Source organism: Diospyros lotus, chromosome 7 (genome assembly GCF_014633365.1).
Source record: "Diospyros lotus cultivar Yz01 chromosome 7, ASM1463336v1, whole genome shotgun sequence".
In the NCBI taxonomy this organism is placed as follows: Eukaryota; Viridiplantae; Streptophyta; class Magnoliopsida; order Ericales; family Ebenaceae; genus Diospyros; species Diospyros lotus.
Genome location: NC_068344.1, coordinates 25,709,536 through 25,724,301, shown reverse-complemented (window position 1 = coordinate 25,724,301; position 14,766 = coordinate 25,709,536). Strand labels below are relative to the sequence as shown.

The following is a 14,766-nucleotide window of genomic DNA, read 5'->3' as shown; positions in this document are numbered from 1 at the left end:
TGATGTGCCGCCATCTAATCGCATTAATTAAGGTTAATCACATAATTACTAAGTTTGTGAGTTTATCACTCCATGACTTTGACACAGTCATGATATTATGATGGAAGGATTATATTACATAGTAATAATCAACTAAAATAGATTCACAATGAATATATTTCACTGCCACTTAGATTATCCTAATATGTTACTAAACGTCACTCAGGATTGTCAAAATGTCTTAAGAAGATGGAAATATTCTTAAGATAGGTTAAAGTGTAAGCTTGCAATCGAATCGAGCCGAGTTAATATTTGTTGAGCTCAAGCTCGGCTCACAAGCCAATTTCTGGGCTCGAGCTCGATTAATGTGAACTGAGCTCGAGCTCAGCTCGTCAAAATGTTGAGGAGCTGAGTTTGGGCTCGAAATTGATAGGAGCTTGAGCACCATGGCAAGCTCGAGCTCAAGATCGAGTTCACTAAAATCTGTTATTTTACTTAGACCTAATTTGCTATTTTGCTTTATTATATATATACATATATTATATTATGTTAAATGATTAAATTAATATATATAATAATTTTAAACATATTCAAATTAATTATATTATTATAATAATTTAAATCTTGATAACATTATGTTAAATAATATATTTATAAAATTATAAATAAATGTATTAATGTATTTGTAAACGATTTTGTTCACGAGCTATTTATGGACTTTTAATCAAGTATATTTATAAGTCCTCTGATCGAGTCTATTAATATTCACGAGCTTCTAATCAAACATGTTCCTGAACTTTATTGAATTTAAGTTTGGCTCGTTTACAAATCAAGTTTCAGAGTTAGGCTCAAGTTCATCTTATTTACCTTAATGAATGAACTTGAATGAGCTTTTATCAAGCCGAACATCGAGCAACTCATGAATATGGCTCGACTCATTTGTGATCCTATCGAAGTGTTTGATATCGGCATCAAAGGTGTTTGATGTTGTCTGATTGCTACTTGATAGTAAACTTAGAAAATCACACGCCAAAAATCAAAGCATCCAAAATCGAATATATGTCACTTGTAATGTTCTCGACGTCATTAATAGTTAATGGTAGGTCTTGTAAAGTCATTAAGAGTTAATAATGGGATCCATTAAAAGTTAATAGATCATATGCAATAAAAGAAGGATCATGCAACATGTAGGACCAAACTATTGACTCCATTCTTGAACTAGTTCACCATTTTTCTAAAATTTTGAAAACTATTGACTGCTTGATGAATATTATCAATAATTTTTAGTTCGACAAATCAAGTACAAAAGCTTTGGGAATTAGTGGATGGTCGACTAAAACCTGGCCACTTGTCACCATCTGAAGAAGCATGTTGTGAGAGTTGTTAGCTTTTAGTTGTTTCTCTTATTATACTGATGAGAAGAGATTAGAATGAAGGTTTGAGAAGATTAAGTTGATTTTTCATGGACTCTCAGCCATACTCTTGAGCTGCTACCTCTTCTTGCTACTTCTAGACTCTTGCTGGTTGTTTTTGCCCAATTATTGTTGAGCTTATTCACAAGACCGAAAAGAGAACAAAATGAGTGTTGGAACCTTGTTGTCTTCAATCTAGCACAAAGAAGGCTTCAAGGGATTTTGGAAGGCTTGCTTAGTGTGGATCAACTAGGCCCCCCATAGCTTGAGGAGGACGAGGTCTTCACGTAGAAATTATTTCTACACTTTCTCTGTATCTTCTAATCAAGTATGCATTGAACTATTCAATTTATTACTTGTGATGTAATAATACATTGCTTAAACATCCAAGCATCCTATGGTTTATGTTGAATTTCGCTGCGCTTTCATGAGATGAAAATTTTAAAAATACACACACATCCATATGAGTTCCCTAACAAGGGCAACCAACCCATTATAGTTCAATGTTACTGGAATGGGGAGTGGGCCATTTCTAAGGATAATTTCATGTACGATGGAGATAGTGTAAAGTTTAACATGGATCAGGGGGCTACATATGATGATGTCCTAGCTTTACTTTATGGTACAACAACAATTAACATTGATCAATACATCCAATTAGAGGCTAGGTTGATATGGTTAACATCTCTTGGGTTTTAGGATTAATGACACAACCCTAAGCAAGGCCATTCAATTGTCTTAGAAATTGAGGGTTAAACTTTATTAATATTCTAGACATGCAAACTTATCTCAGTGGATAGCTAGAAAGGGGTTTGGAATTTAAGAGCAAGTAGGAACTTATCTATTATGTGAAACACTGGTCAATTCATGATCATTATGCATATGTCATCATCCATTCAAGTACTAAATTATGTTCAAAGTGTAAATTGTTCAACAATTGCTCTTAGAGGTTACGAGCAAAATTTGTAGAGAAGAAAGACACGTGGGTGATCAACAATGTTGGAGGCCCTCACAATTGTTATAATGTTGCACTTAACGAAGATTATGAATAGTTAGATGCAACGTTCATAGCACATATAGTTAAGGGGTTCGGCCGAGAGACAATTGAAAATAAATGAAATTTTTTAAATAAATTTCACAAAATTCAAGCAAGCAAATTTTGTGGACAAATGCCCTCAACAATATTTTTCTCTTCCAAATAAAACTTTTAAGTCTAGGTTTATTTTAAACATAAATTTGAAATTTTGAATTGAATTTATAATTTAAACAATTTCATACCAAATACAATAATTGTACGTAAAATTCATTTATAAGTAAATTCCAAGTTTCAAATTCATTCATTCCAAACATAATTTCATTTGAAAAGGTAGTGCTCAATAGCAGGGAACATAGGCTCCGTGTTGTTAATAAAATCTATAAAAGGGCTAACATGTGTTGAAAAATTATGAACTGGGCATAAATGATTGGACTAAGGAGGGCCTAAAATAATTGGAAGAATGAACGTTGGCCTTATGGCCCAAAATATTTAAAAGAATACATACCAGGCTTAAATATTATAGTGCGTGAAGAGGATGATTATTAGGAAAGAAGTTAAATAGGGCTTGGGAATCAACCAAATAGTCTGACTGTGAGGGTGAAGCGTTGCACAAAAGTTTAAAGTCAAGGGCTGGAAGCAAATGAAAACTCTGGCATGCAACTGACTTTAAAAGCTAATCTTGGGGGGTTTAAGCGAAAGGGGAATTACGTAGGCATATGCCTACAGGATTCAAATTATATGAAGATATATTAATTTTGATAAAGATTTTAATTTATTTATATGTGCATAACACTCAAATATATATATATATATATATATAACTAGAGTGGACACAATGTTTGAGACCTACATCCGACAAATTAACAATCTCATCAGTAATCACAATCATAACATCTACAACTAAAAATGTCATTGGTGTAGAAACGACATCCAGTATAAACTCTTTGAGAATCCTAGGTTGATATAAGCTCTAAAATTATCCTAAGACTCAACCCAGGGTAACTTTTCATTACAGAATACGGAGCTTAAAGTTTCCTGTCATTCAAAGTCTAGTCAACACATAATCAATAACATCACAACCCCCATAAAAAAAAAAATAAGTTCTTTCAAAAAAAAATTATTGAACAAATTTACTCTTTTTGTAGTGATTAAGCTGGGTTAAATAAATTTATCTTTACGCTAAAGTCAATCACAACCAACACCAGAAGTTTCCACAAATGAAAGTAAACATTCTCATAACTATGACAAGGTAACATGAACTAATTTGCAAATTCAAAGTTCAAACCAAAAACATACCCAAACCAAAACACTAGGGATCACATTCTTGAGCATGAAAGCAAAATTTTTTCTTCACATAGAGGTACTTCCTGGATCAATCGATGAATCTGGTGCATCAACATCCCTACATGAAAATATATAGTCACATTGGTTACTATCTCATCCTTTTAAGAATGACAAAAATGGCAATGTAAACCATGTTCTAAGATGGTGCCATTAGGCATTTAGTTTTTTCCCAAAAAATGGATGTCAATTCTTCTGAAAGACAAGAAAGACAAGGGTCAAAGGTGGCATAAGCCCTTTTAAAAAACTTGATCTAACCATTTCTCCGTCTCGATTAGGCACTACTACTTAGAAATGTAAATTCAATGCTGTGTGCACACATATATATAAATATAAATATAAATGAGCTTACTTGGGATACATAGAGTGTTCAGTCAACTCAGTGTTACCATGTGCTTTCCTACAAGGAGATGGACAGAAATCTTCTTTTAAGCAAAGAGATCATAAGGTCTAAGAAACAAAAAAACAGTGTAGAACAAAAATTTCATGGTTTCCTTACTCTTCTTTGTGGGCAGCAAGTCCAGGCGAGAGAGATTGTGCTTTTTCCTTTGGCCCATTTCTAGAAGCCTGGCCTAAAATAGTTGCAATCAACCCTTGATAATTCTTATCGGGTCTGTAAAAGTTATGAAAGATAATTTCAACAAAGAATGTAATCCGCCATCATGGTTTCATTATTTTTTCTTTTTTAATTTTTCTGTTGAATCAATTTCATTCAAAGATAGCCATATAGATTAAAGAAGCTTTTCCCTCACAACTAAAACCAAAATCAATACAAACACAATGAAAAAGAACAAAAATAAGGAGAAGAAAAAGCCAACCACTAATAAGATATCATTCATTAACCTTCTATTAGAAGGTACTCAGAGAAGACTGAATATGGAGTATGGTGTGTTGAAAAGAAAGCACAAAGACAAGATGAGAATTAGGGAGGAAAACCATAATTAGAATCTGTGAGTAGGGATTTTAAGAACTTGTTATATAAGTTAGGGATGACAGATATTGGGTATTATAAGTCACCTTTATACATTGACAAATAAAAAAGACGGAGTGGTTGAATCATCTAGGTAGAAAAAGAACAACATGGAGAGCACGAGCAAGACACGTTAGAGATTCAAATACTTTCAAATTCTATAATACATGGGAGAATTTTGATGTCAGAATAATAGAATTAAGTTAATAGATAGCCTTGTAACAAGAAAATAGTAGCAACAACAAACTAGAATATAAGGTGTAGTTAAAAGAGAACTAAGAGAAAGTTTGAAGAGAAGGGAACTTATGTGAACCAAAAAGTTAGGAATCAATATCTAGTTGAAGGAGATGAAAAAAGCCTATGCAATGTTGCTTACAAAGTTATCTTAAAAATTCTTGCTAATAGGGTAAAGGTTCTTTTAGATTCATACTAATATCAGACAATATGGCAGCTGGATACCCTATTTTGGTTAGATACGCTAATTAGGTAGAGGTTTGTTATGCTTAAATATCATATTTTGCTATCATTTTTTTAAGTTCATATATGGTAGCTGGAATCATTATCAAGTTTCAATGAAAAACACACACACACACACACACACACACACACACACATTGTACAATAAATGTATAATATTTTGGAAGTTACCTTAGATATTCATCACTCGATAAAGCGCTCAAGTCTTCCTGACAAATCGGACATTCTTTCATTCCTTCTTGGACTTTCAGGTAGATGCACTCCTTGCAGACTACAAAGTGGAAAGGAATAATCAAACAAATCTAAAACACTACTATTCGTAGATAATGCAAATGTGAATGTAGGAAATCAACAAGATTAAAGGCTATATGAATATAACTATTGGTTTTGGGCATCTGATTAAGCAAATAGCATAGCATGAGAGTCTATATCATAAAGCACGACCTTCATGTTAGAAAGTAATATAGAAATCAAGATTTAAAAATCATCGTCATCGGAGAGATAGAAAATGATGAATATAGTTATGATAAGTTGATTCCTATTTTACTCCTTTGGACTAATGGACTAAATAAACATATACAAATTAAAAAAGGATAGACTTGCTAGCAACCAATATATTGAGTATATATCAAATAAACAAATAAAACATGGTTAAATATATAGATGAGTATCAACATAAAACTAGAGTGGGTGGGAGCTTACAACTATGGAGACATTGGTTGATGGTTGTTGCCTCCTTACAGGTGTTTTTACAAAGAGGGAACGCCATATATTGAAGGTTAAAACGAACTTTTCTATCAATTGATGACTCACTTTTTTTGTAACGACCCTAAAGTGGGTCTAGGAGTTTTATTACTTAATGTCAGTTTGATAGCATTTTAAATGTGGGTCTAAGTATTTTAATATTTATGATAAACTGCTTTGATGGCATAGAAATAGTTTTGGATTTTAAAATTTGATTTTATGGTTCATGTGATTGCGAAAATAAGTGTATGGGTTTAATTCTTAAAAATTGAGAAATAATATAATGGGTCACAATTAATTAGTTAACGAGTTCATGGGTTTATCAAGTGGGCTATATAATTGTTGGATCGGGCTTGAGCCCAATGATAAAGGAATTTAAATTTTTATGTGAATAAAGAAAAGAAGAATGAAAATGAGAATAAGTGTCAAATGTTATAAATGCCCTAGAAAGTTGTTTGTTATCAGAAAAAGTAAGCTTAAATGAGTTTTTTGAAGGTTGGCGTACAGAACTGGTGCCGCAGCCCCATTTTCTTCTGCGCACTGTGGTTGTTTCCATTTTTGTGCCGATTTGCATATCTCCCTTTGTTTCCCCCCACTGTTCCATTGCCTTCATCTTTTTCTCCATCCATTCTTCTTCGCCATCTTCTTCTTCTTTTCTCCCACTATCTATTCCTGACTGGAGCTTCAGCGGAGGAGTCTCATCAGCAAGTCATCAGGCAAGTTCCCTTCGTTCACTCTCTCTTCATTCCTGAAAGTTCTTCTTGCACTCCCACTTTATATTTTTCAGTGCAAGCTCCCTTGTTTATTTATTGTCTTGTATAAGTTCCCCTGTTAGTCTCTTCACCTTAGTCATTATCATATATATATGAACATCTATAATATATGTATATATATACGCTTGTTGCTGTGTATGGTTCTCTTTCTATTGGTGTTCATTGAGTCTTCATATTTGGGTATCTGTTGGAGTCTCATTATGGTCTCGAAATGGGGTTTGTTTTTGTTGAAAATATGACTTAGAAGCTGCTTTGAAGAAGTCAACATATCTGTTTTGATGATGTGGTTTGAAGAAATCAAATTACATGATAAGATTAGGTTTTTGATTTAGTCTTCAGCATTTTTAGGAACTTTTCTGTTATGCACGTGCAGCAGATTTGGCTGATTTTTTTATGTTTTTTTTGCTATAAAACAGTAACGATGTTGATCAAATTTTAATATAATAAAATTATTCCTTCTCCAATCTGTTCTCTGTTGCACATATGCTTTTTTTTTTATTCTTTCTCCATAAAAATACCAACAAAATGGTATCAGAGCGTATTTCTTGAGGGACCTGTGAGTTGAAAAAAAAAAATCACGAACACTCAAATTCAAGCCAACAATCTGCAAAGATGGAAGCAGAATCAAGTCACGGAATGCCGGCAGCACCGATATTTGATGGCGACAACTATCAGGTATGGGTTATTAAAATGAAAGTTCATCTCCAGGCACAAGATCTTTGGGAAGCAGTTGAGGAAAATTACGAAGTTGCTGATTTGCCAGCCAATCCAACAATGAATCAAATAAAGATTCACAAGGAGAGGAAGACAAGAAAGGCTAAAGCCATGGCCCACTTGTATGCTGTAGTGTCTCCTAATATTTTCACAAAAATCATGAACCTGTCTTCAGCAAAAGCCATTTGGGATCATCTCAAGGAAGAATATCAAGGCAATGAACGAGCAAAGAATATGCAAGTGTTAAACTTGATCAGGGAGTTTGAAATGCAAAGAATGAAGGAGTCAGAAACTGTGAAGGAGTACACTGACATGTTGCTTAGCCTTGCTAACAAAGTGAGATTGTTAGGTAAAGATTTTCTTGATCAAAGAATAATTGAAAAAATACTTGTTACACTTCCAGAGAGGTATGAAGCCACCATCTCTTCTCTAGAAAACGCTAAAGATTTGTCAAGCATTTCCTTGGCAGAGTTAGTTAATGCTTTACAGGCTCAAGAACAAAGAAGGCTTATAAGGGAAGGAGGAGTCGTCGAAGGAGCTTTACAGGCACAAGTAAGGCCCATCGGTGGAAAAAAAGTTAAGGATCACAACAAGAAGCTCACAAATGCTGAAAACAACAATAGTGGAAATTATCCACCTTGCTCATACTGCAAAAAAACAAATCATCCACAAAACAGGTGTTGGTGGAGGCTCGATGTAAAGTGTAACAAATGTGGTCAATTAGGTCACATCACAATTGTGTGCAGATCACAACAACAAGAAGGAGAAGCTAGAGCTGTTACTAGCCAACCGGAGGAGGAGGAGTTATTTTAACTCCCTCAAAATCATATTCATGCTTATGCCCCCTCAAAACCATATTCATGCCTATGCCAAAATTAAATTTAGTTGCAGCATCAAAGTCAAGGAGGAGTGTTGAAAATATGACTTAGAAGCTGCTTTGAAGAAGTCAACATATCTGTTTTGATGATGTGGTTTGAAGAAATCAAATTACATGATAAGATTAGGTTTTTGATTTAGTCTTCAGCATTTTTAGGAACTTTTCTGTTATGCACGTGCAGCAGATTTGGCTGATTTTTTTATGTTTTTTTTGCTATAAAACAGTAACGATGTTGATCAAATTTTAATATAATAAAATTATTCCTTCTCCAATCTGTTCTCTGTTGCACATATGCTTTTTTTTTTATTCTTTCTCCATAAAAATACCAACAGTTTTCACCCCAAGCTTTCTTCATGAATGGCATTTTATATAGCTAGTTGAGGATGAGAACCTCTGCTCGTTCTGTATAAAAAAAAAAAAAAAAGCAGTGTTAAATATATATATATATATGCGTGTATCATATCCGAATAAGCTCATTGTTCCAAATGCCTCTTATATACATATGTGTTGTGTCTGAATATAAAATGCTAAGTCACCATTCAAATGATTTCAGTGAGGTATTTGGACGTCTCGCACAAACAGCGAAAGCTCAACTAAAAATATATACTATTCGCCCATATATGAGACCTACTTATAAATACACATATACATACATGCGTAACGAGCTATTACCCCTCACTGATTTGAAAAGCTTATCCGAGCCATGCCCTGCTAGCCAATCCACCATATTCATGCTTAAACAGTCGTTCGAATGCCTCTGTTCTGTTCGGCAAAACCACCTATATATATATATCTATACACACGTATAGTTGCATTATGTTCTAGCGAGCTCTTCCCTCAAGCCTTGGCTGCGAGCTCGTTCCGAGCTCTTTCTGCTTGTCCTTTTCGTAAGCTCATTTCTAAAGCTCTTGACCACGAGCTCATGCCGCGCACCTGACCTCAAGCTCATGGCGTGAGCTCGCCCCGCAAGCTCTTGCTCAACTCCTTGACCGCGAGCTAGTTCAACGAACTCTTATTCACCTCATGACCTCGATCTCGTTCCGAGCTCTTCCCATAAGCCTTTGCTTGCGAGCTCTCTGCTCACACCCCATCCATTTACATTCCTTTAATGTTTGCATTTTCTTTAATTTATATTTTACCTTTCATTTACTTTAATACATAAATGTAAATAAAAAAGTACTCCCTATTTGGATTCAATAAAAATATCAAAAAAATCAAAATCTATAACAATAAAAAATAGAATTTTGGTTTTAGTACAAATTCAAGAATTTGCAATTTTACCACCCTCAAAATACATAGCTTCAATTTCTTGAAAAATTCATTAAAAATCATTCTTACAACAATGAATGTTAATTATCAAAATACCGAGAGTTAGTTTTTCAAAATGAAGGCATTTTCAAAAATATGTTCTAATTGGTCCTTTGCCTTAGAAAAATTTTAGGTTCATGTTTGACCAGGAATTTCGCGTGGTGTGGCCATTCTGATTGCATGGGGACTAATCATGAATTTGAGCTATGAGCATGAATGCAAGTAAATGCATACTATCACTGGTTAAACGAAATCACAATAATCATATGATGGGAAAAATAGTTATTAAAGTTATAATACTCCTCAGTTGGTGAATCGAGATTTAATACTAAATAGCATCTCTTAAAAATTATTCATGTGTTATAAATTACACCAAGCATTTATGTGTTATAAATTGCATCTTGAATGTGGTAAGTGTTATGAAGTAAGATATGTTGAATTTATCTGATGGTGGGAAAAATACCCAGTAAGTGATGTTGAAAGTATGAATATCGCGGAGATAAAAATTTAAATACATGTGGTTGGCAAATGCATATATGATGCATACATATACATGTTACATATATATATGTTTTGCGCACCTATTATTTTGAGCAGAGGGAGAAAATGTACCCTAGAGCACCTGACGCGGGATGAGGTGGCCATAGCCCGGCAGGTTGGCTCCGTATTTATTGTGAGGTTTATGGAACTTATGCACTTTTGCATGCATCGATTTATAGCTTGAGAGCCGGGAAAAAAGATATTGATAATGAAATGATGCACTATTGCATGTATTGATTGATCATGGCTTGCGAGCCTATGACAATTGATAATGACATTGAAATTTTATACATATTTGCATAGTGATACATGGTGACATGATATATTAAGTTGAACTAATAAGTTCATGAATTATGAATCTTGTATATAATTGTGGGGTCCTTGATTACTCTTCTTGGTGTCATCATGCTTTTGGATCCTATATATTATTCTTTATTCTCGAACTTGCTGAGTCTTATGGCTCACTTGATCTTCTTTGCCATTCCAGGTAAAGGTAGGACTATTATTGGGGGCGAGTCCAGTAGGACTACAGCCAGGGATAGTGGTGTACGGAGACGCATCCTAACTTCAAAGATCCTAGTTAGTGATTTGGTGAGGTTTATAGTGATGATGATTTGTTATGTTTATTGGCATTTGAGTCTCTCACATTTCTCAATTATTTACCCATTATCTTTGATTATTTGTTCACACCCTACTTTGTCTCCCACAGATCTCAATTATTTCACCCATCATCTTTAATTATTTTGTCACATTTCTTAATTATTTTCTACTAAATCTCACTCATAATCTTTAATTATTTCTCCACACCCTACTTTGTCTCCCACATTTCTCAATTATTTCACCCATTATCTTTAATTATTTTATCACATTTCTTAATTATTTTCCACTAAATCTCACACATAATCTTTAATTATTTCTCCACACCCTACTTTGTCTCCCACATTTCTCAATTATTTCACCCACTATCTTTAATTATTTTGTCACCTTAATTATTTTTTACTAAATCTTCTTTTAAATAGATTATTCTTTTATTTAGTTCATTAATTTTAAGCCCACTTACTTGGCCTTTTCTTTTTTTTCTTTTTTTTAACTTAGCCCACTAGCTCTAAGCCCATTCACTTAGCATTGTCCATTAACTCTAAATCCATTTACTTAACCTTTCTTCGTTCAACTTAGCCCACTAACTCTAAGCCCACTAGTTTTCTCAATTATAATCTCTAATTGATGTCAAAAATAACACCAAAAATTAATTATTATTATTATTATTATTCTCAAAATACTAAGATATTACAATCACTATCGACCGACTTTGTTATTTTGTGGCATATTGCATGAGATTACAGTGCATGGGACTAGGCTTACATTCATTGGGGGTTATGTTTTGTATGTATAGGGAAGTGTGCACATTGGCATAACCCGGTTAGCCTGTTGAGTGCCGACTTGGGTATGATAGGCGAGCATGTGTATTTAGAGCATTTTGCCAGTATGGGTTCCTACGTGGGCGTAGTATGGCCTGATGCTTGGCTTATGGGGGCTTTGCCATCACGTTAATGCTGCAAGAGCCATTGCATTTATCATCTGTTGCATTATATGATTACCGTTTGATTTGATATGTGGTTGTGGATTGTGGTATGGAGTTGACCTTTGATATCTATGAGTGTGAGCTGGGCTCCAGATAATTATGATTCGGGAACTCCGGTATGTGAGTGTGATGGAAGCCTTGGGCTCATGTGGATCATGTTGTGGGAGCCTCAGGCTCATGGGTTTATTGCCAACCAGTTCATGGTTGTGACAGGTTTGTATGTTGGGACTTGGGTGCCAGGATGTACAATTCTTATGTGGGCCCTAAGGACTATTATGTGCATTGTTATATTTATGTAGATTACTGAATTCTCTATTTCACAGTATAGTATGGCATGTTCATATGCTATATTGCACTTTGTGCGGGTGTATTCTGGGTGAGGGATGTATTCCTAGCTTTGTTATTGTTATTGCGAGGTGTACTCGGTTGTGGTTTATTTCTGGATTAATTTTGTCTAGCGAGGCCTATGTTGAGTATAATTATTTCTGGTTTTGGTCCGTCTTACTTGTTGTTAGTGGGATGCACTTTAGTGTGGGAGATCTATGCCTAGCCTTACCTATATTCTTTTGTTATGCTTGCTGAGCCTTGTGGCTCATCTTGTTTTACTATCATTCCAGGTGTGGAAGCCGTTGTTATGGCTAGGTCGTTAGGCATGTTAGTCGTAGATAGCTGTGTGTACAGGGCAATCCCAATTAAAAGATTCGTGAAGTGCGAGTTGTGATCAGGGCCTCAAAAGACGCAATTTATCAGATTTGATTCGTTGTTATGTGGTTATGTATGATTAAGCCCTGAGTGATTGTTCCATGTTCATTTTGCTTCCGCTGTGGTATTACTTTGGGGCAAAACCCAGCCGATGTACTTGGGAGGTTAGCTGAATTGTAATTAAAATTTAGGAAATTTTTGGATCGTCACAGATTTTATTTATTGGGATGAATTTCAATATATATATATATATTGTTTTTTCTTGCAATATAAAGCTAAGCTTGGACTAACAATTTGCTAATGTGTTGATACAAGACAGATATCAAAATTTCCAACTAGAAGAGAATGGAGAAGAAAGTTTTGAGTTGTAACATCATTGATTGGGCTAATTTGATACAAATAGCATAAAAAGTTTATTGGTTGTGGTTGATATTTAACATTGAAGTGTGTTTTGATTAACCTATTTTCTCATTCCTTAGTTTTGATTCTTGATTTACTATTTATTTTGTATGGACTTGATTGTTTACAGAATAGGTTAAAACACAATGACTTGTACTTCAAACCTTGTAATGTAGAATATGGAATTTTTGTTTCCAAGATTAGTAGATTTTACTTAAATCATAATATGACAATCTTTATCTTAAATTCGTGAACTTTTTTGACAATTCATACATCATGTAGTGTGTTTCATCTGATTCTTGAGTTACTTTCTAGAAATTTTCAATTCTTTGTTGATATCTTCATATATAATCAAACAGGGCAATTTTAATTGGTATTTTATGGCTACATTCAACTAAATTTGGGAAATCTAATTATTCATAGTGCTTTATAAGGAAAATATATAAATTTAGGTTTAGGGTAATGCTAAGGCAATGGTTAAGCTGCAATAAGTGTACCTTGTTTTCAAACAAGACAGATTTATTGTATCTTGTTTGCAAATTTCCAAACAATTCTTTTGATTGATGAAATGCTTTAAAATATGGTACCATCAACCAATAGAATTGTTTAGAGGTTGAAATAAGGTTAGCATTACCCATGACTTACAATAACTTTTTTCGCTCCAAGTTATTAGAGCTTTAGTCATGCATGATGAACTGATTGTGTTCGATTGTTTTGTTAGAATGTTTTTTCTAGTCTTAACTAGCATTGATGTGACTAAATTTGATGATGCTACATTCTTTCCTTTTTATTCCAAAACATAAACAAAATAAGCTAGTGCAAGAGCGAATGATTCCTTAATTCATGATTAGTTTTTGATGGCATAGTTTTTGTTTTCCGTCTTGATTGCTCCTATTTAGGACTAGAAACTAGTACAGAATATTCCCTTCCTGACATCAAGATTTTCAAACTTAATGGTACAGTCTCTTTGACAAAGTGTAAATAACTTTTGTTTTCTCGTTTCATGTTTGTTTCGTTTTATTTCCCTAAATTGGGATCTTCAAACTTAATGGAACAGTTTGAACTCATTTATAATTGTCTAAAGGGAATTTTTTATGGACATTAGAAGTGGTTAACATGTCCACGAAGAGTTCATATTATTGTTGGCGCGCAAAGATATTTTCAAATATTTAAACTCATTAATTTTGGAAACCTTCAATGGAAAACCGTCAAGATAGTTATATATATTGTTAAAGAACCTTTAGTGGTCTCCATAACTGCCAAAAAAGTTGTCCTATATGACAATTTTAATAGTTGCTAAGCATCTACATTCATTGGTACATGTTTTAGTGATCTACTTTAATTGTCAAAAATTTCAACTTGCAAAAATAAGCTTCCTTGGATGCTTTACACGTATTCACTTTGGTAACTCGCAATAAATACAAACTCGTATTTTCCTTGCATAATACTTACAAGTAGCTTTAAAAATTTAAAAACCCCTAAAGTAGGTAGATGAAGAGCTTTTCTCACTAGTCTTTATTTGGTATTATTTATTGACAATTAAATCTATTCATCACCCAAACAATGTTTACATGATAGATTTATATGTTGAACATTCTATCAAAATGTTGTGGCATCATATGTAATTCAGAATTTCATACTGTAAAGATGCAATGAGCCTTATCCTTCTCTGCTTTAATTATATTCTTTTTACTTCTTACCATCACACCATTTCATTGATGCTTTTCTTTTTTGTGCAAATAATACATATTGAATGCTTAAATATATTCTTCCAACTTTCTAGTTGTTTCTTGGTTGTGAGTTTGTCTAATGAAATTCCATTACCTCTTGTAGGCTTGAGTAAAACAAGTGAGTTAGCAATGAATAAAAAAGTTCGATTTGACCTTCGGTTCATAGCGTGCCCTCTTTGTAA

General features: G+C 33.8%; 1 protein-coding gene across 1 annotated transcript; it reads left to right on the top strand.

Annotated features, from left to right (window-relative positions):
* The first annotated feature begins 7,344 nt into the window (after positions 1-7,344).
* On the top strand, positions 7,345-8,259 carry LOC127805634 (uncharacterized). Its single transcript, XM_052342384.1, has one exon. It carries the CDS (start codon positions 7,345-7,347, stop codon positions 8,257-8,259), a length of 915 nt encoding a protein of 304 aa, XP_052198344.1.
* The last annotated feature ends 6,507 nt before the right edge of the window (positions 8,260-14,766 follow it).

Bases quoted from the DNA above. Each gene is read 5' to 3' on its own strand.
- LOC127805634 (XM_052342384.1), top strand. From the start codon at position 7,345: ATGGAAGCAGAATCAAGTCACGGAATGCCGGCAGCACCGATATTTGAT.